The following is a 21,614-nucleotide window of genomic DNA, read 5'->3' on the forward strand; positions in this document are numbered from 1 at the left end:
GCACTGTACAGCCTGGTTTTTGGCCACTATAGGGGGAAGAATAACTCATAAATCAAAGGACAGATAGGCTAAAGTTACTATATGCAGACCTGACATAGCCTACTGTCATCTCATAAACCTGCCGTGGCTAACATGTTACCAAACACTGGCTACCTGACAGATCTACATGAGTCTAAACGTCACTCTCATTTAAGCTAGCTCTTTTTAACCTTCACTTGCACCCGGAGCTTTTTTTTGCTAGATAGCTAATGCTAGGCACTAATTTTGTGGTCTGCTGGCTAGTGCTGCATAATGTAACGTATATTGTTTTTTACCAGCGGACTCCTGTTGCTGGAAATTGAGTTGAACCACAACGTTACAATAGTTGTCAGCAACGAAACCTCAAACGAGCTAAAAGGGGCTAACGCTACCACATTCCATCGAGTAAAGTAGTGTTGGGGGTTGTCACTCAAAAACATTTTCACATTACATATTCATTTGATTCTGTGTATAAAAGCCACTGAAAATGGCAAGTTAAGCATGCCCTTGAACCTGAGTTTGGTTGTGTTGGATGGAGGAATGATGATTTACTTATTTTAACTACTAGGTAGCTTGTTTGCTGATCGCACAATTTTGCATTATATGACCATCTTAGCACTGACTACGTTACCTCCACATGCTACACCTATTGATAACATTTCCATAAGCCACAGATCTAGCATGTCATTTGCCACAGTTGTGCTGCAAGTTGAGCAGGACAAGCTACCCCGTGCACATCTTTCACCAGCTGGCAAAGTTGCACACACAACCACCAGTGACACTGAGAGAGAAAGCCTGAGAGTCAATAACACTACACTGCTGGATTTATGACAAGTGGACTCAAACACAGACTTTGTTACACTTGCCAGATAAGATGTAGATACCAGCTTCAGCAAAGTATCTGCAGTGGATTTCATTAAGTCAATGAAAAAGACAGGAACAACCTGTGACTTCCTCAGCCTAATTGACGCAACTGAGCCATCAGTTGGCACATTTGGTATGTATGAGCTGTTGTTTCTTGGTGGTGATTTTGAAATTAAACAGCGCCTATGTCCTTTTTTTTGGAGTAGCGCTACTCTTAAATGCAAATGCACTGTACAGTTTATCAGTGTATGTCTTGGAAAGCTGTTTTATGAGTATACTACTCTCAAACTAATCTCTGCATTCTATTTTCACTCTGTATTTGGTAATTGTGCAGACAGTACACACTGCATGATGCCATTTAGTTATCACGGTGTGTGTTTACATTCTGCTTTCACGGTAGCTCCCGCTTTCCAAACCTTCTCTTACATTATTGAAAACCTTTATTTTCTTTTTAGCCCTCTCCTGCTTCAGTCCAGTCGTTTATTGTCTCCTTCCTCGTTAGTTGTTCAGTACTGTACCGTGTTGTGTGTGTGTGTGCCCTGCGCTCCATCTGCTCTGTCTTTTTTTGGTATTTTGAAAGTGCTGGGGTCCAATCGATCTCTGTCTGGCAACAAGACACCCCCCCCGCCCCCCTCTGCACTTGCATTTTGGGTCATCCTTTATTTTTCCAGGTAGGTCAGTCATAGGAAAATGACGCAGTGGCTTGGGGAAGATTTGGGCAATATGAGAGTATGGGAACAAGACTTGAATTACTTTTGCTTTTACTGATTGTTGAGTACTGAGGAAGGACTGGAAATTCACACACCCTTACATCAATGCACAATGGCTCACAGGCAAGCTCACACACACACACTGTGGAAAACAAAGACACTCAGGCACATATATTAACACTTTTTCACATGCTACCTTATATTTGCAGTCAAAACTAATTCATAAAAGGCTGTTTGGGAGTTCATTGCTGCTCAAGATTCATTTATTCAAGTGTATGTCCGGTCCTCAGGTACCAGGTTTCCCAGATTTTTACCCCAGCCAAGAAAGCAAGGTTTAAGTTTGATAACAAATAAATGCATTTACAGTAACCTGCTGATACATTTAAAAACAGTAGCTGAGGTTTATAAGGACCAGAATGCCAAACCTTTTTCCTTTTTAGATAATGTTATGTACATTATATTATATGCACACACTGACAGAGTAGCATAACACATACTCCCATCCTCACTTTTAGAAAACTTGCACAGTGCCCTTACGTGATTTGTGCTTGCCGGATCTGTGATCCGGCTGCTCGGCCACGTACTGGGGGTTCCATGCGGCAGGTTTCCACCTGTCTGTGCACATCCAATATTTTCTAACTAAGCGGACGCAGATTGGCGGAGAAAGTGGAGAACTTTGAGGAGCTTTGAGAATATTTCATCAGCTCATTTCTATGTGACCATTCTTGCAGAAAGTATAACCGAGGCGTTTGGTGCGCATGCCTGTTAGATATGGCCTGATTGCTTGGCTCTCGGTATTTGCTGTTGACAACCACTCCTTGCTCGGTGACACCAGAGAAGTGAAGAGTTCGGTTGTAACGTTAGTATATCGAGCATCCAGCAGAAAAAAGTGAACTTCAGTCAATGAGCTGCAGCTGCCTGTAAAGGCCCGCTGCAGACAACATGCTCGACTCAACCTGCAGAGGCCTTAAGCCCCGCCCCTGCTGCTTCACAGAGCGCTATTGCTTGTTTGTTTAATATTTATTAATATTAGACGTGTTGTCTGTCCATGTTGCACCAACCTCAACACTGCATATCCTTGGGTCCCCATCGATACACCCACCAAGTATGAAGTAGATCGAATGAACGGTTCTCCAGATATTCAAAGGACATACCCACAGACCGACAGAGAGAAAGAGATTCCTTGCTTCATAGTCAGATGTCATCACCTACATGCAAAACCCTGTAACCATCCTGCAATCCCCCTCGGAGACCTTCATTTGAAACCATGTAGCCTATTACAGGTGCAGCGACAGTTAACATTATTTACAATAGGTGTCGGTAAACCACCAATCTTGTACAGCAGTTGCAAATCACAAGAAAAAACTATGTCTGTTCCATGTAACCACAAGTAAAGTGATTTTTTCTCCCTGTTATCCTTTCTACTCTCCCCCCCCCCCCCCCCCCCCAGCTCCCCCAATGATCCGGCTGTCAGTGAACGACACGGTGGTGGTGGATCCCGGGCAGGATGTGCCCTTAAACTGTGAGGTGACAGCAGGTTTTCCCCTCCCCACTGTGGTGTGGTCACGTTACCCCAGATCCCTTCCCCTCAGCGCCCAAGTTCGAGGGCCAACGTTGATTCTGCGAGCTGTCACCCCGGCTGACGCAGGTTTCTACAACTGCACGGCTGTCAACAATGTGGGCAACCCAGCACGCAAGAACGTCAATCTCGTTGTCAGGAGTAAGTAATACATGTGTGTGTTTGGTCCGAACTTGACATGATTTATGCTGTGTTCATCCAGCAACAATGTAGGTTCAGTGTTTTGAAACTTTGAAACTATAATGTGTGCAATTATTTCCTATTTTTAATCATGCCATATGTTTTCTTTTCTTTCCTTTTGATAGCTGAGGGGATAGTATAGAACGCACACGCACACACATGAAAAATATCTTAGTATTCTTGAAAATATTAATTAAATCATTTTTTGGGGATTAAACTGACTGTATTTTTAATTTTAATTTATTTAAAGCTAAAATTCTTTCCCTGACTGAAAATAAAAAGTGCCATCTGTCCAGTCCTCGTTAGCTTTATTCTTCCAATGTAGTGTGTGAATGTGAGTAAATGTATTAATTTGCTGTGTGCACTCTATGTGTATGTGTTGAGTGTGACTCACCTGCAGTTGATCCATCATTAGAGAGAGCTGATGTGAACCGTGTCAGAATAGGCGAGCTAAGTATTGCGCTTTTCCCTGATGCTAAAACAAGAAGCCTTCCAATCTCCTTCGCCTCTGGCTATTTTTAGTCCCTTTAATCATCTTTATTCACTCCAATTAGTTCGACTGGAGTGGAGGCAATTAGCAACAGTCTCTTCTGTTAGTTAACACTGTAGAGAACGTATGCTGGATGGGTTTCTCCTGTTTGCCTAATGGGCCTGAACGCAACGTCACACCAGCACAGGTGGCAAGGCGGTGAATGTGACACGCACACACACACACAAACTCGTGATCAGATGCATCACGATCAGTGCATAGAGATAGAGGTATGCAGGTAGGCAGGCGACACAGTTGAAAAAGTACATGTATGCACACACAGCCGCAGACACACACTAACCAGGTAAAGTTGCAGGATCATATTGAACATATGGTCACTGCTTCATACCCACGGCTCCACCCAAGCATCGTGTTAACAAGCTCGAAAGGAGTTTAAACCAAGCTCTCCTCTCCTCCTTCCCGCCTGTCTCTCCTGTTAGTGGAGAAACAGAGAGCTGTTTTGTATTCAACATGGAAATCTGTTGGGGAAACGCAGCCTTTGAAACTGAAAATTAAATGTGACAGTGTGAGAGTTACTCTTTGTCCTTGATTTTGTTTCCCTCCTCCTCCTCCTTATCCCCCTCTTATTTTATTCTGTATCTGGCACCTTTTGTCCCTCCTTCACAATTTGCGTCTACCTATCTCTCTCTCTTTCTTTCTTCTTCAATTTACTTTTCCCTTTGGTTTCTTCTTTGCTCCCCCCTCATGCCTCACACGCTATGCCACAAACGTGTCTTCCGTTCTGTATTAGATTGATAGATAGATAGTTCAATATTTGTCCTGAAGGAGGACATTCCTCTCCACAGTAGGTGCATACATAGCACAAACAAGTAAGACATACAGAATTATACAAAATGTTACAAAAAGACAAAGACATGGATATGGTGTGGACCCTACACACCATAGACTGGATTTCTTGTAACTGAAGATGAGGTCACTTATCTAAAGTTTGTATCAGCCATCTTCTGCCTCCTCCATTCATTTACATTTGATTTATATTCAACAAACTTAAAAAAAAAAATGTATTGCTATGACATAAACTGCCGAATATAATTTTAAAATATATTTTCAAAATTAAAAAAGGTTATATAGAGAGTAAGAGATTAACATTTTGCAGATGTTTGTATATGTGTTATTTGTTGATAGTAATATCCTCACTAGATACTAACAATGGCTACTCAACAGTTAGCAGTGGCTGCTTGTATAACTTGTTAACATGAATTGAGTGAGTGAGTGAAAACCATTTTAGATACTTTGCTTTGTAAAATTTAACTCAGGCTGAAAGTGAAAGATTATTGAGACAAGGCCTACAAATCTTAGGAGAAGAAAATATCCCAACATTTTTTTTTTTTTGTCTTTTCACAGTTTCTTTGTGAGTATTTAAAATAGTCCCTCCCCCATTTATTGTTTTCAAGACTGCACCACAGCTAACCCGACACTGTACCTCTTAACCCTTTTTTCTTTCTTCTTCACCCCGCTACACCACACAGCCATGAGCAACCTGACTTTCCAGATTACACCAGACTCCAACAAGGACAGCGAGACCATCCAGATGGGTCGGGACCTCAAGCTGTCGTGCCACGTCGATGCCACCCCACAGGACAAGGTCAACTACACCTGGTACAAGAACGGTGCACCTGTCTTCAACTCGGATAGCCTGATCTTGTTGCGCAGTGACCCAGACATGGCACCCGGCACTAGTAGCTTGGAGATTGTGGACATGAAGTTCAGGGACTTGGCTACCTACAGCTGTGTGGCGAACTTCCCAGGCAGCAGGGGGCTGGAGCTCCGTGTGGATGTCAACATCACTCAGAACAGTGGTGAGGTTTTGCTTTTCTATTTTTATTTTATATCTCTGACAGTGCATTTATGTGCAAGCAACAGCTGATCAGTAGCATTACTCTGAAGTCTATTTGGTTGCAAATATACTGTTTAGAGATTTGTTAGAAGCTAATATGTAAACAATATGTAAAAATGTTACGTTTTAGGACTTTGTATCTCTGTGAGTTTGTGTGTGCGTTATAATGTTAGCACTTAATTCCTTAGCAGTTATCTTTTTTAATGTTCTGATGTTGCATTGAAACTGTGATTGTCCAATAAAAAAGCCTTGTAAATGTCAGTTTATTCTGTTGCTTTTTATTCTCCATCTGTCTCTGTTATCCAGCTTCTCTGTTCACACCATCTGTAATTTTAAAGTCATGTCCTCCTCAATAATTATATAACATATACCCCTTCTTTACCATTTCTACTGTACTTGTTCATATTCTATATTGTTTATTCTGAAATTATACTATATTTATCCATATAGCCTTTTAGTAGATACTTACATGCTACAATATATTTAATGTAATGAAAATTGTATGATTATTGTGTTCCTATTGCAGCCTATTGTATAGAAAATCTTTTCAAACACATTATTAATGTTTGTTTCCATTTATGTAGAGGTAAGAGAATAAACGTACACTTTTTCTTACTATTCCTTTCCTTCTCTCCTTCCCCGCAGTCTCTCCTCCAATGCTGTCGGTTCCACCAGGAGGTCAGGTGGTCAGTGTGCGCGAGGGAGGTAACGTTGAGCTGGTGTGCTTGGTGGTAGATGGCAAACCACGTCCACCTATACTCTGGTCACGGGCAGAAAAAGACCTGCTAATGCCATCAGGGAGGACAATGATGGAGACCCCTGATGGTCGCTTGAGACTGAAGAACGTCAGTCGGGACATGATGGGGGCGTACCGGTGCCAGACCGCTCCATACAACGGGCTTAACATCAAACGCAGGGAGGCACAGGTCCAACTCAATGTGCAGTGTAAGTGTAGATCAGATGATTTTCACACAAGAACCCAACCTACAACAACGTAGGTAACATCATTGTTTAGAATAAGCAGCAGTTCAACTTGTTAACTTGTTAAGATACTTGTGGCATCTCTCGCGGTTCAGTTTGGTGTAAAAAAATCCAGATTGGTTGCGACTGCTTTCACGTACTGTTATTGCTCCATCTTGTCTACTAGTAAGATAAGACAGGGTAATATGACACTTTTAATGATCCCTGGGGTAGCAGCAAACGGTATTAGAATAGTAATGTCTGCAATACCCAAAACAGAGCTTCAGAACTAGAATATTTGGTGTAGCAATGTTCAAAATAAAGTAGTAAGAGGATATAACAGTCACAACGGTAGAGAAAATATTTGGTAGACATCATTCTCCATGAAGGTTTAAAAGCTGTATGTGACGGTGTTCAGTCTTTAAATACATTATTCTGCATAAACCTCCATAGGCCACATGGCTAGGGTAATATCAGAGATCTATTAAAATACTGCACTCTTCTTTTGCACCACATGTAATAAAGGCATTATCTTCAGACTTTGCTCAAAATTGTGTACCCTGAAGACAGATAAGGAAATGTATGGTAATGTAAAGAGCGTAAAAAGGAAGAGCAAAAGAAAATGAGGGCGCACCTCTCTGGCTGTTTTCTCTAAACCTACCCATTCCCCTTTGTGAGCACTCCAGTGGGGACTGTCATTTTAAATCTCCCGGAGGATGAGCTTTGAGGAAGGAGGAGGATCTGTCTTGATAAAATAACACATCATTTCAACACCTTCTCCCATCCCATGAGGTTACCCACTTTTACAATTCTTGAATTGTGCCAGCATTCACTGTTACCAAGCAATGGCACTTCTGACTGTTAAAGAGAGCTTAAAAGTGACAAATTTGATTTAGACTTTTCTGAAAACTATCAACTTATATGAATATAATTTAACATTTATCTCAAACCATACACTTGTCACACAAGCCGTGCAGTAGCTGGTTATGAGGATTTTCCAACTTTACATTATAACATGTATTTTATAACAGAATCCCATTGCTTCCAGAAAAATGGAAAATATGTACTTTGCCCCATCTTTAAACTGGATGGGCTCCATTCAGCATATTGTAACCAATGGGTAAAATACAACGTAATAAACTACGGAAAATAATCCTTCCAGGGTTGAAGCTTAACTTCAGCATGACACCACCATCTTATTCTGAACTATTAAGGGGAAAAAAATTAAAGTATGGAAGTTGAATGAGGAAGCTTTATTGGTTCTGAGAAATTCAAGGACGTCTATCTGCTGTTGTACACCCATGTTTTTTAATAACTTTGAAGAAAAACAGAATTCAGTGTGAAACCAACACTTTCAGCAACCTCTATTGTGCCCTGTATACAAGGTCAAGATAAAAGGCACCTTTAATTAAAGTTATAAGATGTTCAAGAGATCAGAAAAACATGAGGATACATAAAAGAAATAGCAATGCATCTGAAGATTCAAAAGAGAAAAAATGAAAGGCCCAAACCTGCATTCATCAAGCAACTAGGAGTACCAAATGTGTCCCTCTTGGACCAAAGCAACTTCAATTTAGGTGCTACTTTTAGCCAGTAGCTAAATCTGGATAAATATATTTTAGACGCTATAATCCATCACATATTTAAATATGCTTACATGTGTAAGGGGAATAAACAGGGACCTGTTAATTTACATGAAGAGAGCATTTAAAGCACATCCTGACTAAAATCAGCCACTGTCATTTTTTTATTGAATTTTTAAGAAAAATCTTTGCTTAAAGGTAGCATCAACTATTTGTTTGTCTGAGGAGTACTTGGCCCAATAGGACCAATTTCCCTACCACTCATAGGACATAATTGATGAAAACACACCTGAATCAGTCTCCTCTCCTCTCTTAAGAAGGATTTACAGGGCCTTCTAATGCAGGCGGAGGCAGAAGGGCAACACTCTGTGAGCTCTGCTGTCCACACTGGCCAAGTCTGATTAATGGACCAGGTGGCCACCCCACTCTGGACGGAGAAAGAAACAGAGAGATGAGACAGACACATGAGCAAGACTGAGAGAAGGGTTAAGAGAGAGCTTGAAACAGTGTTAGGGATGGCGAGGTGCTAAGAAAAAAATTGTGCGATTGGGAGGTTAGAAAGATGGAAAAGAGATGAAGAGAAAAACAGATTGGCAGACAGAGAAACGCCATAAAATAATCTTTAGCTATAGCCAACAAAAGTGTGTTGAAAGACATCTTTCCTCTCTTCTTCTTCCACTGCCCCTCTTTTTGCCCCGCTCACATTTCACTTTGTTTGTTTTATCAGGTTTCTTTTGCTTCCTACTATTTAGCACTGTTGATCGATGTGAGGGAAGGGTGCCATCATTTATTATGGCAGACATAATTAAGAGGATATGCAGATTCTTGCCACTGTTGCCTCTCCCACTTCCTCTTTTCGCCTTGTGTCCCTTCTTTATTTGCCCACTTTCCCTCCAAGAGAGGTAGCTGTACTTCCTTACTGCCATTCTCATCATCATCAATCAGCTAACTACTGGCCATGAGAGAGGACCTCTCTCTGTCTTGTCATTCCCTTTCTGCATCCTGCATTCTCTCCCCAGCTCCCGTACTCAATCATCAGCTTCTCTCACTTCCACACCACACTTTCCCTATCGTTTGTCTTCCTCATTGTCTTCTTCTTTAAGAGCTGTTTTCTCTCCCTTCATCCCACCTTACTCCCCCGTTCACCTCATCCCTCTCTCAGTCTCATATAAATTGATTTTCTCTTTGTGTACTATAAATGTTTGGCTTGGTCAGTGTTGCATTCCTGGATTCGATAAGACAGATAGCAATGTTGTGTTTACATGGATTATGGTCTTCTGACTATGAAACATTGCAGTGTGGTGCTGTGAGTCTCCAACTAGTGGCAAATAAATGCAAAAACAATGCACCAGAGAATTTTAAATGTTGGGTTAGAAATTGAAATAACCCCACAATTTTAAAAAGTAAAACCTACCGCTAAGAAACTTACTTAATTGTTGAAATGAATACTTGAGGTCAGGTAAGGGAATTGTTATAACTACCAAATTCTTCTGGGGATGGAATGATTTATAATCTGCTCACAAACCAGCTCACAACACACCTCCTCCTCTTTCCGTCCCTCCTCCCTACTTCTATCACCATCGGGCCACAGTTTGCCTGCTTTTCTTTACCCGTGACACCTGTTTCCAAAGTCAGATAGGCATCAGTATGCATATTTGTGTCTAGGGGCAGGGTTTGTGACCATAAACGAATCAGTCCATAGGATTGCAATATGACCTTTGACTGCTCACCTATTCCTCAGCTCCATCACATGATTCTGTTGTGGGTGCAGGACGTACAGGCAGGTCAGGAGACATAATAATGACTGGACACACAGGAGTAAATGGCAATTTACATTCTAAAAATAAAGAAAGTTGGAAGCTGTGAGTATGTCGCATCCACATGTTTCGAGTCTAGACTGAAAACAACACAGAAGCTGAGAAGTCAAATGTTCTGGTGGTTTCCTGTCTTTTTAGCATGCAGGTGCTTACTCGTGTTCCTCTGACTGGAGTGCAAGCACAGAATGGTAAACCAGGGATTCAAACACGGATTTGGTTTGGCAGTGTATACCTGTACCTGTTGCAAAAAAATAATAATAAAAGCCTCACTCAAAGAGAGAATAGATGAGATTTAGATGTCAAAAAAGATGAGTCAATGTCCGCAGTGTTCACTATGTAGTATGTCATGAGTTACAGTTGCTCGGTTTTTATTAACTTCATCTAATTATGTAAACGTGGAAGCCAAACAGTATTGTTGTTTTCTAAAAGATAGACGAATGGATGATAATCAGTGAATGAAACAATATTTGTGAAATGTCTTTCATATAGCTTAGTGCAATTTAATAAAGGGCTTCAATGAGTGACAAGCTGATAAAACAATATAAATGTAAACGGTAAAATAATTTGAGACGAATGGGAAATAATAACAAAATATATATATATACAGTAAATATATATATATGTGTGTGTGTGTGTATATATATTCTAACAAAAAGCAGAGCTAAAGAGGTAGGTTTTCAGTTTATGTTTAAATACATCAACACTGGATAGTCTGAATGCTTGATTCAGTTGTTTAAACATGACAACAGTTTGTCATCAGATCACTGTGATTTTGTCTGAATGTCTTTCTGTCTTTTGCTTTCATTACTCCTGGTACGGTTAAAATCCAGTCACTCAATTTCAGTGTTCTCCCCTGCTCCATATGTTATCTTTCTGTCTCTATGTTTCTTTCTCTCCCCCTGACTGCAGCTCATCCGTGGGCCTGTCCATCTAAATTACGGGCATAACACAGATTAGACTGTAATTACACATCTGTGTCTGATAAAGTTGATTCATAAGGGACTCTAGTCATGCTGCCTCACCTCAAGGGGCCTTAACACCCGATCTCATCACTGTTAGTACGGCAATACCACCATTAGCATCTTGTCTATTATCTACATGATTAGCCAGGGGGGAACTAGCTGGCTGATGATTTGTGGCAGAGTCATTTGGCTTTCTTGTGTCCTGGCTGACCCCGGGGCAACAACAGCTAGTCAGTCATTAACCGCAGAGCCACACATCCCTGCTGACAGGTTAATTACAGCTGCTTAGGGTCGGTTAGCAGCAGGGATGAGGCTGTGCCTCATAGAAATGCCTCATCCCTTGTGACACTAACAGTTGCTCTGTGTCACATTATTTGTCAAAAACCTATGTTTTATGATGCTGTGAAGAAATGTATGCTGCAGAGTACAAAAAGATAATGCAGGAGAAATTAGACATGGATGGTGGTGATGTACTGACACCACTGCATTTTGCATCGCCTACATTTCTAAGGTGAATTCTCCTTCTCAAATTATTCTGCTTCAGTTTATCTCCATCTCTTCCTTTATGATGGAAATAGATCTTAAAATGGAAAACAATTGGGGATAGTGGGTTTTACATGGACACACCTCATCACTATGCTATATCACAAAGTAGGAGTCCCAAATATTTTGTACAGTCAGTGTATATGAGCATGGGAGGAAAGGTTTAGTGGTCTTAAAGTACAAGATAGATTACGATCTGAAACCAGTTACAATTGACAGGATTTTGCCTCTGCACCTCATAACATTATATGAATTGACGTGGCAGGCTAAACAATATCTAACAACTTAAATCTATTGTGTCCGCAGATCCTCCAATACTGGACCCAGTCTTCCAGGATGCGCGTTCGAGGAACTATCAGATGGTGATCCTGAGGTGTACCATCATGCGGTCAAACCCGCCACGCCTAACAGACATCCGCTGGTTCCGTAACGGCGACTTAATCCGCATGCCCATGCCAGACCTGAAGGAGACGCCGGAGCTGAAGTTTAAGCTGGAACCCACCAACAATGGCTCTTATGAGTGCCGAGTCAGCAACAGTGCAGGGACATCAACATGCACATTTAATGTCTCTGGTGAGTGAGCAAACGTGAGACTATGCTTTGTAATCTATTTGTGGCAAAAGCATTCATCTATATCAAACTACTATTCATCCATTTATCAAGCTTATAGTCATATTCTACACAGGCAGTTATCTCTTCTTTGGTATCACTTACCTGTGACATTTTGCTCTCTCCCACAGCACAACCTTACAATGCTGAATTCTACTTCGACACACCCAATCCAGTGCGAATTCTAAAAGGAAACAACTATTCCTACAACCTGCAGTGGACACAGAAAGATCCTGAGGCTACGGATCGTATCATAGGCTACTGGGTTAATGTCCGAAAGGTAAGCTAATACTGCACAATTACTTGAAAGAATACAGTCCTCACCCTCAGCAAGCCTGTGAAAGCACAGGTACACATGAACACAGGCATATTGCACACATGTATATGCATACACACTTTCATGTACTGTACTTGATCTGAATAGGCAGGTAGAAGTGTGTGTGCTAAGTAAACATGGGAAGTGTGAAGTCAATCAATGGAGACCTGCACTGAATTACAACAATGTCACAGCCTCTCCTCTCCTCTCCTCTCCCCTCCTCTCCTCTCCTCTCCTCTCCTCTCCTCTCCTCTCCTCTCCTCTCCTCTCCTCTCCTCCTCTCCTCCTCTCCTCTCCTCTCCTCTCCCCTCCTCTCCTCTCCTCTCCTCTCCTCTCCTCTCCTCTCCTCTCCCCTCCTCTCCTCTCCTCTCCTCTCCTCTCCTCTCCTCTCCTCTCCTCCTCTCCTCTCCTCTCCTCTCCTCTCCTCTCCTCTCCTCTCCTCTCCTCCTCTCCTCTCATCTGCTCTCCTCTCCTTTGTGCAGCTCATCATTTTGGGTCTTTACCTGTTTGTACTGAAAAATAACCCAGTTTCTTTAAATAAGCAGATCTTTCTGATGCAATTTCTACCCCGATTTCATGTTCCCATGCATTTGAAAATATGTTTTTTCCTAAGAGGACCGCTGTTCACGGTAAACAAAGTCCTCTTGCAGTGCGCACATCTCGAAATGCTTTCAATTAAACAAACTGTATAAAAAGCAAGCACAAACATAACCCTTATTATGCACCAAAGTAAAGAAAGAAAACAAAAAGAGAATATTTGCTCTGCATTTTCTTTTCTATGATTATAATCTCATTTTCACTTTGATTTTAAAATTTTGTTTATCCAATTGGCACGATATAAAAAATAAATACTGGTAGATTCTCAGATTTATTTGAAATCTGCCTTAGGGACCTTGTATCTTTGTTTCCCTCCTTCTCACATCTTATATTGTCTCCTCTCTTCTTGTAAGCTCCTTTTCATGAGTAGCCATCTCCTTCAGCTCTCATCACTCAGTCCTGTCAGACATGGACTTCATCTTCCACTTTCCACCGCCCACAGATGTGAATATGAGTGGTCAGCATTGCATCTTTGTTCACATAACTACGGTTACAAACCCTCATAACTTTCTACTTACGAGCACTCCGCTCTCACTCCATGATTCTAGCTTTGAGTGCCAGACAGACAATGATGTGTTTACTGTGTTGTAACGACGGCAAGACCAGCCCTCCTGCCAACATCTCTCATCTCAGCCAGTATTCAATCTGGAGATAGAAGATGTTTTTTTATGACACAGGTTACATGCACCCATAGCTATTCCATTAAAAAAATTAATACATTGTCTAAAAATCTACAGACTACTACTATCAGTAATGACCAATATTATGACAGATGTTTAGGTTTTATCTTCCAGACAACCTAAGTCTTTAGTGCTTTGTCCAACCAATTCCGCCCTAAAAACAGTTTTGGACACACATATACACACACTCAGCCCTTCTGAGTTCACCCCTGAATGAAGTTGGAAACCTTTGTCCACAGTAGGAGAGCAACCTCAGGCCACCCTTTCTTTTCTTTTTTTTTCAAACATCTATTCATAGATTACTGGCCTTGAGTCAGAAGACAGGAAGGATAATAGTGAATTATACACAACTGGCTGGGGGTTGATGTGTGTGTGTGAGTGTGTGTGTGTGTGTGTGTGTGTGTGTGTGTGTGTATGTGTGTGTGAGACACTGAAACAGAGGGAATGCAGGGCCTGCCAGCTTGCTTTTGTGCGGATGAATAGCTAATTCCCCCCCTACTCCGACTTGGCTGCTTACCTCATTAAGTAAGACTCTACAGGGAGACAGAACATTAGCAGTGGCCTTCCTAAGATGCACATTTGATTGCATGTCTCAGCTCTCTGAAAACTTTCGCGCTACCTCTCTCTTGTTCCCTCTCCTTTTGTCCAATATCTTTCACACACCTCATCTCGTCCGTTTTTTTCCCCCCATTTCCTCGTCTTTCTTTGCCCTCTTTAAGTATTTCTTGCCTTGACTTGTCCTCGTCTCTCTCGCTTCCCCTTGTCCCTTTCAGTTTTTCCCGCAGTGAGGTATTGTGTTATAAGTGCAGACTTAATGGCATTTAATGTTGGGTGAACCGTGGCAACTGAAATAGCGCTGATAAGTAGCCGCTGTGAGTTTTTATGCTGACAGTGTTAAAATAATGAATTGCATTAAGTGGCAGTTTAAGACTTCTTAAATGTTGTTAAACTTTAATTTAATTTCAAGGTTTTTACCTGCATATGTTTATGAATGCATTAGAGAGTGGCTAAAATTGAGACAAAAAAAGAACGAAAACTAAAGGAAAAGCAAAGGGTGAGAGCAAGGACTTAAGGGGGCGAAAGACAGAAATAAAATGCAAATTAAAGAAAAACAGTGAATCTCACTGGTCTCCTCAACTATTAAATAGAGTATGAGAACATTCAAATGTAATACCATCTCAATTTCACAACCCATCTATTTCTGCAACACTTTCCAGCTCATCCTCTTAACACCTTGACGCCATCTTTTTAGCACATACAAAATGAAGTAGGGAGTCTCGGGGGAGACATGCAGACACAGAGGGGAATAAAAGAGACGGATCAGTTCATAGAGCAGTGCTTTTCATTGTACATGCCTATGACTTCTGCTCAATGCATAAAGTGTGTCCATTTGCTTTTTATTGCAGGGCTTTGTGCATGTATGTGTGTGTATATATATATATATATATATATATATATATATATATATATATATATATATATATATTATGGCCTCTAATGCATTTGTATTCGCCTATGTGTAGAGCATATGTCCGTGTGTGTGTACACGTGTGTGTGTGTGTGTGTGTGTGACTACATGATTTGCTCCATGACTCATTGCCAGGCTGGGAAATCCCCACTTACACTTCATTTAGTTTGGTTCTCTCTGCAGGGGGTTTCACTGTGTAGGAACGTTGACAGGCCCTCTTTGTTTCATCAAGCTGTCCTCACACCCCTTTTGTTCACCCCAACCTCTACCCCTACGGTACGAGTACTTTGATTCATGAGAGATAATACATTTGTGTTGATTTGACCTTTTTGCAACAAAAGTGACTGATTTACGAAGCCTTTTGTTGCTCATTTTACACCCTATTCTTTATATACCATAGGCGCCCTGTCATAGGAAGTTGCCTGTTTTCAGAGTCGGACCTATATTTATTAATCCAGTGCACTCATCTCATGCATATGCATTCATAAACTCTGCTCTAAAAAACAGCCGCTAATTTACCCAGCCTTCCCTTGACACAATGAAGGTAGTGTATAGGGAAGAGGGAGTTTAAGTAACCTGTCCTGAATAGAAAACGTGTTAACATCAGACAAACACAAAACAGTGGACCAGTTAGCTTCAATGTATCAGTTCAAACACAAAAAAAGACAACAACTTGAAAGTAAAAAGTGTGCAGCAGCCAATATTAAATCTGATATCATTTTACGAAGTTATGAGTGCGTGGCAGAATTGTCGCCTCACATCATCTGTGCGGATTTGACCGCCAGGCTGTTTGTGCAGTCCTTGTTGATCTCCCCCAAACAGCCAGAATAGCAACTGTACAAATGATAGCTGGCTCGTAAAGAATGCACTATGCACTGTGTCTGAGAGTGTGTTCATGTGTGTTTGAGTTTAGCTCAGCCTGTGACTGATCTCAGAACTCAACAGACACTCCAGTTCTCTTTGTTATTTACCGACTATCTCTATTCTTTTTCCTGGGATAAGCACAAATATTTTTGCATCTATGTGTCCTTCGAGCCTTACTGGGCGAATTTGCACCTTGTGCACCATCGAATTCACCTTGTGCACCATCTGAGCCCGTATGTTTAATGACCCCAACAGAATTAACAATTGTGTGTAAAAAAAAAAAATTATTTTACATCATCATTTTATGAGTGATTGAAGCCCAAATTGTGGCCTTGGTGAAGGCTTTGGAATTTTCTCATCAGAGGTTGCTGATCTTTTCATTCTTGTGAATGTGATGCTTACAAAAAGGAATAGCTTCTGTGTGTTTAGTATGTACACACACACATAGTTTACACATTCTGTAAATATATACTGCAGAGACACTCGTATCAGAGAACGACCATGCCACAATATACATACAGTATGCGTGTGTGTTTCTTTTAATCCCAAATTTCTTACTGCTTCTTCAGTTTGTATTCTTCTTCTTCTGTGTTTTGCCATCCTTATTGCCTTTGCACACCTTTCTCCTCCCATCTCTCAATCTTTCCACCTCATCACTATATCGACCGCTCGTCTGCCTGCAGCTATGGAGTTGTGTATTTAGTATATCACTGAAGTAGTGTGGCAGGCAGCTGACCTGGCTTCAGGTCTTAACTACAGATCTGAACACCCAAGATCTTTCTGCACTGAGACACAGTCACACAAACACTCCTGTGCAAACACACATGCCCATTATCATATATATGAGGAATTAAAAATATTCATGATGAATTAGAGTTGTACATTAAATCAAATGTATGAATAATGTACATAACCAACCTCAATATGCATATATACTTGTTCATTCACACACAAGGCCACTAAGAGAGCACATAGGCTTATGCAATCATAGATAGTCTTACGTACAGACACAGTGCACGCATGACTTGATAATGTACACACACATAATACCACCGACCTGTGGGTCAGTCACAAAAGAACCATTAATGGAGGATAATGAAAATATTAACGTGTTTTAAGAGGCCGCCCGCCCACACGCTGTCAGTCCAAATTTCAGGCGCACACACGTCACTCTGTGTCTCTATGTTTCTATCTCATGGCTGCACCTTTGCTCGCACCCTCAATCACACATTCATTGTTTTGGTGTCTCTTTGTTGACAGCCCGATGGAGACACAGCTGAAAACACTGTATGGCTGAAATTATTGAAAGTGTGTGGCACACACACACACACACACACACACACACACACACACACACACACACACACACACACGCTTTGGTCGTGGTTACAGTGTGTAGGATATAATCGATAAATGAACTACACTAGAAGCATACACAAACCCACACGTACAGTTTGTGGACCCCAAAACACACTGGATAATTGAGGTGCAGAAGTGTGACTCAGAGGAATTCAGATGCTTCCACTGCAGTTAAAAGACTCCGTTTCTCTGTCTCTGTCTGCTTCCCTCACTAGGTCAGTGGACAAAATGTGTGTGTTTACATGTGTGTTTACGTGCCTAAGTGACAGGGAAAGGCGCGGGTGAGAAAGATATATAGTGTGTAGAGAAAGGACTAATAGAAGGAGATAGTTAAAGGTGACCGGAGTGAGTGAGTGAGTGACATAATTTAAGAGGCAGAAAGGTGGTTGGTTGATAGACTGATACTGAAGTCCATATACCTCTCTCGACGCATGTGTGTGTGTGTGTGTGTGTGTGTGTGTGTGTGTAGAGCCTGTCCACTCATGAAGAAACACGTTCTCTCTCATTCTGCTTACTTCTGACTCCTTAGCATTATTAACGTGTCTCTCCCTGCTAAGACACACTCTATACATATTACATGAGCATAGCTCTTCTTTTCTGCTATATTTCACATAATTATGCATATGCTGTACAAGCAGTGTGTAAATGTTTATATGGATGAATGTGAGCGTAAATTGGTGTTAAAAGGCCACAATACATTTCATTATGTAGCTACTACCATGCTAAATAGTATACACCGTGTGATAGTGTATGAGTTTATGTAGTCAGTTAAGGTGGAAACTGAGCAAATGTGATATAGCAAGTGGTGGACAGTAACTACTTAGATTTACTCAACAACTGTAGTTACATCATTTATTTTATATGCAGTCTTTAAAACTAGCTCTACTTGTGCTTACACGTAGTTGAATCAACGTTAACAATCTAGTAATGTAATATACAATAATGAATCACTCACGGGACATTTTGATGCAGAAGTATATTTTGTTTCTGATTACTTCTGCACTTTTACTTAAGTGGGACTTTAACTTGTAAAGGACTTTTTTATTTTTTTATTTATTACTTTCCTTGTTTTGTTCCAAAAATATCTCTTTACCATTCTCCCTGTCTCCCTCTTTCCTCAATCACAGACACACAGAAGATATCCACAGTGAGCTGTGAATACTATTCCACCCAAATTGTTATTTGTTGAAAAGCTCCATTTTCCACTGATACTACACATGTAACTGATAACACTATCAGAACGTATAACAATTTAGCAGCTAGGGGCCCAGGACCTTACTCAAGAAAGCTTGTGACCTTTTCTTGATGTGACAGTCTCTGAAACCAAAAGGTCGCTTTGCTGCCTTTTCATTGAAAGATGCAGTATCCTGTTATACAACACCCTGCCACTCAGTCCTTTAATGAGTCTTTTCTCTCTGAACTCCCAGTTACCTGATGACACTAACCAGAGTAATCATTCAGTTGGTGCAATACTAAGTTGACCAAACATTTCCAGATCAATCCAACTGCAGTACAAGCAAGCAGGATTCCTGTGTGCAGGCCAGGCACCATAATGCAGAAGTGTTGTGCTCACAGCAGCATCATAAAGACGAATTTGCTGGGAAAAGGAAAATGGTAGTTGACGAGCATATGGGAGGATTCTTTGGAGCAATTTGAGGACATATTTGTTGGGAGGAAATGTGGTTTATGTTTGGATTGGTTGGTTTGTGGATTGGATTGTTTGGATAATTTTGCCTGCATCGAAGGGTACCTGCTGTTGTGCAAGGCATGAAAAGGATGTTCCATGACTCGCAAGAGAGGGTGAAAAGTTGGACAAACTGAAAAATGGAAACGGCCAGACTGGCTCTGAGAAAAGAAGATTTAACAGCCATTAGTGGCATAGGGCCTGGTGAGGAAGGAAGGATTTGATTCCAAGTATGTTGCCCAGCACAAACTTACAGGGATCAGGCTGTGGCTGCCTGCCATACGAGACTCGCACAATAATTGGAGTCATACCAAATTCTTTGCAGCCTGGGCAGAAGTCACCGTCCTGTCAATAGAAATGATCAGCCCAGTCTAGCTAAGTTTGAATTTGTGGTGATAAGTAAAAATCCAACGGGAATAGCAAACCTCAACTTGAGTGTCAAAAGACAGAAGGAAAAGCACATTTCACCGAGGTGATGTCAGAGCATACAGTACGGAAGCAGTTATAGGGGAGCGTGAAGTCCGGTTCCTCTATGACTAACCGGACTGCCAGACTGTTACTCTTTTGATTGGAGGAGCTGAGTATCAAGCACAGAACATCAAGCATGCACATTTGAGCCTTATATATACACCTTTTTGTTTCTTTTTTGCATAATTATCCCACAAAATTGGAACGGACAAATTGTTTGAACTTTTTAATGTTATGATGCTTCTTTTTTGGCCAATATTTACGTCTGTCAGCTTTTGTATTCAACTTTCATTGTAAGGGCTCTATGCTGTAGACATTTACCATATACACACGCGCACACACACACACACACACTTCTGCATGCATTACCTGATAATGGCATTCTGTGGGTGTACTAAGGTGTTATGGTGGAGTGGCTGACCTAATGCATTAGATTGAGCTCACTGTCAGGTCTTTAAGTAGCTGGGATCAGAGGCAGATACACAGCTAATGGATCCTTCTCTCCGTGGGTGGAATATGTTAGGTTCATGGAACCTCTAGACTGTGGGGAAACCGCATGTAATCCAGCCTCTTACACAAAGAGAACCGGTTTCAATTATAAACAAAGCATTTAATACCTCTCATGCTAAAACAATTGCATAGTGGATTACATTATTTACAGTTACACCGAATATGACCTGCTCACCCCAAAAAGCGTTACCACCCACCCAGTGGTACAGGAGCAAGAGGCCGGACTTTCTTTCTTCCCCGCCTTACATAGTTCAAAAAACATCCCCTCGTGTCCGTAGTTCCTATTGGCTAAATCCAGTTGGCTCCTCCTCCTCGCAGGACCCTCGCACGGGTATGACCTGTAATTGCCTATCTAGAAATCTATCTGTCCCTTACTCCCAACATACTATTCTTTACAGTTTAAAACATGCAATGACTGTCTTTTATGGCTTAACACTTCTATGGTAAACATTATATATATAAAGATAAGGATTTGCAACTTTTGGCAAAAACCTTCACAAGTTTCACAAGCAAATATAAAGGTGCTACTAAGATACACTTCTAACTACAAATTCTAAAACTACAAATCCTAAAACACTTCTACAATTATGAATCTTCTAATTATGTATTCCAAGACACTTCTAATTATGATTTCTTAATTATGAATTATTAAACACTATTATAATTTCTTAAAGCACAGTTCTAAACCCAAATTTCCTACAACTAACACAGCGATAGCTCTATTATAAAAGGTGTTAACAAAAAAAATATCTTAAAGGTGCAGTAAGCAATTTTAATCCAATGTACTTTTTGTTAAGTTTAGCGACTATCTCATCACGGTCAGTTAGCTGTCTGTTCTGTAAAATATTCTGGCGTTCGTACACAACATTTAAAAAAATGAGAAGACAACAATTGGACTGGATTATCACCGTAACCATTTTTATCTTCATCTAAGTTCCTATAATGCACAGCCAATTCAATTTATTCCAAAATCAGTTGGGATTTAAATTCGGTGGGTTGTACGTATATTGAAAGAAATATGTCTTTAATTTATACAATTACAATAATATTTATTGAGTCTGTGTTGCGTGAGTGGTGGGCAATGATACGTTGTGTTGGAAGTGAATCAGTTTACTAAGTACTATGGACACTGGACCAACCTGTCCAGTGTTATGAGCACAATAACACTGGACACCACCTCTGTATTGAGACTAACATAGCCTGTGCTTGACTTTAAGGTATTTCCTGAAAAGAGATGGCTGCAAATTATACTTTTGACAGCTGTGTAGCTTTTGGATAAAAGATGAGATTGGAAATGCACTCAGTCCAAGAAAGGTACAATCCAAGTCTTGAGGTTGACTATACGCCCAGAGCTATGCCAAAGACAAATTCCATTGACATAAAATGTGAGGAAACTTGCACAGATACGGAAAAGTAAATGGATATGATGATATAGTGCTTAATAGGCTGCGTGTAA

At 40.8% G+C, this 21,614-nt stretch overlaps 1 protein-coding gene across 1 annotated transcript in view; it reads left to right on the forward strand.

Annotated features, from left to right (window-relative positions):
• The window catches only part of mdga1 (MAM domain containing glycosylphosphatidylinositol anchor 1), a 152,977-nt gene that overhangs the window by 93,368 nt on the left and 37,995 nt on the right, over positions 1-21,614 (forward strand). Inside the window, exons 7-11 of the mRNA XM_076109762.1 lie at positions 3,043-3,312; positions 5,371-5,700; positions 6,384-6,683; positions 11,910-12,176; positions 12,344-12,492. Coding sequence (XP_075965877.1) covers positions 3,043-3,312; positions 5,371-5,700; positions 6,384-6,683; positions 11,910-12,176; positions 12,344-12,492 — 1,316 coding nt within the window. The remainder of the gene's footprint in view (positions 1-3,042; positions 3,313-5,370; positions 5,701-6,383; positions 6,684-11,909; positions 12,177-12,343; positions 12,493-21,614) is intronic.

The sequence above is a fragment of the Anarhichas minor genome, unplaced genomic scaffold, assembly GCF_050575085.1.
Source record: "Anarhichas minor isolate MPS153535 unplaced genomic scaffold, ASM5057508v1 ptg000042l, whole genome shotgun sequence".
Lineage (NCBI taxonomy): Eukaryota > Metazoa > Chordata > Actinopteri > Perciformes > Anarhichadidae > Anarhichas > Anarhichas minor.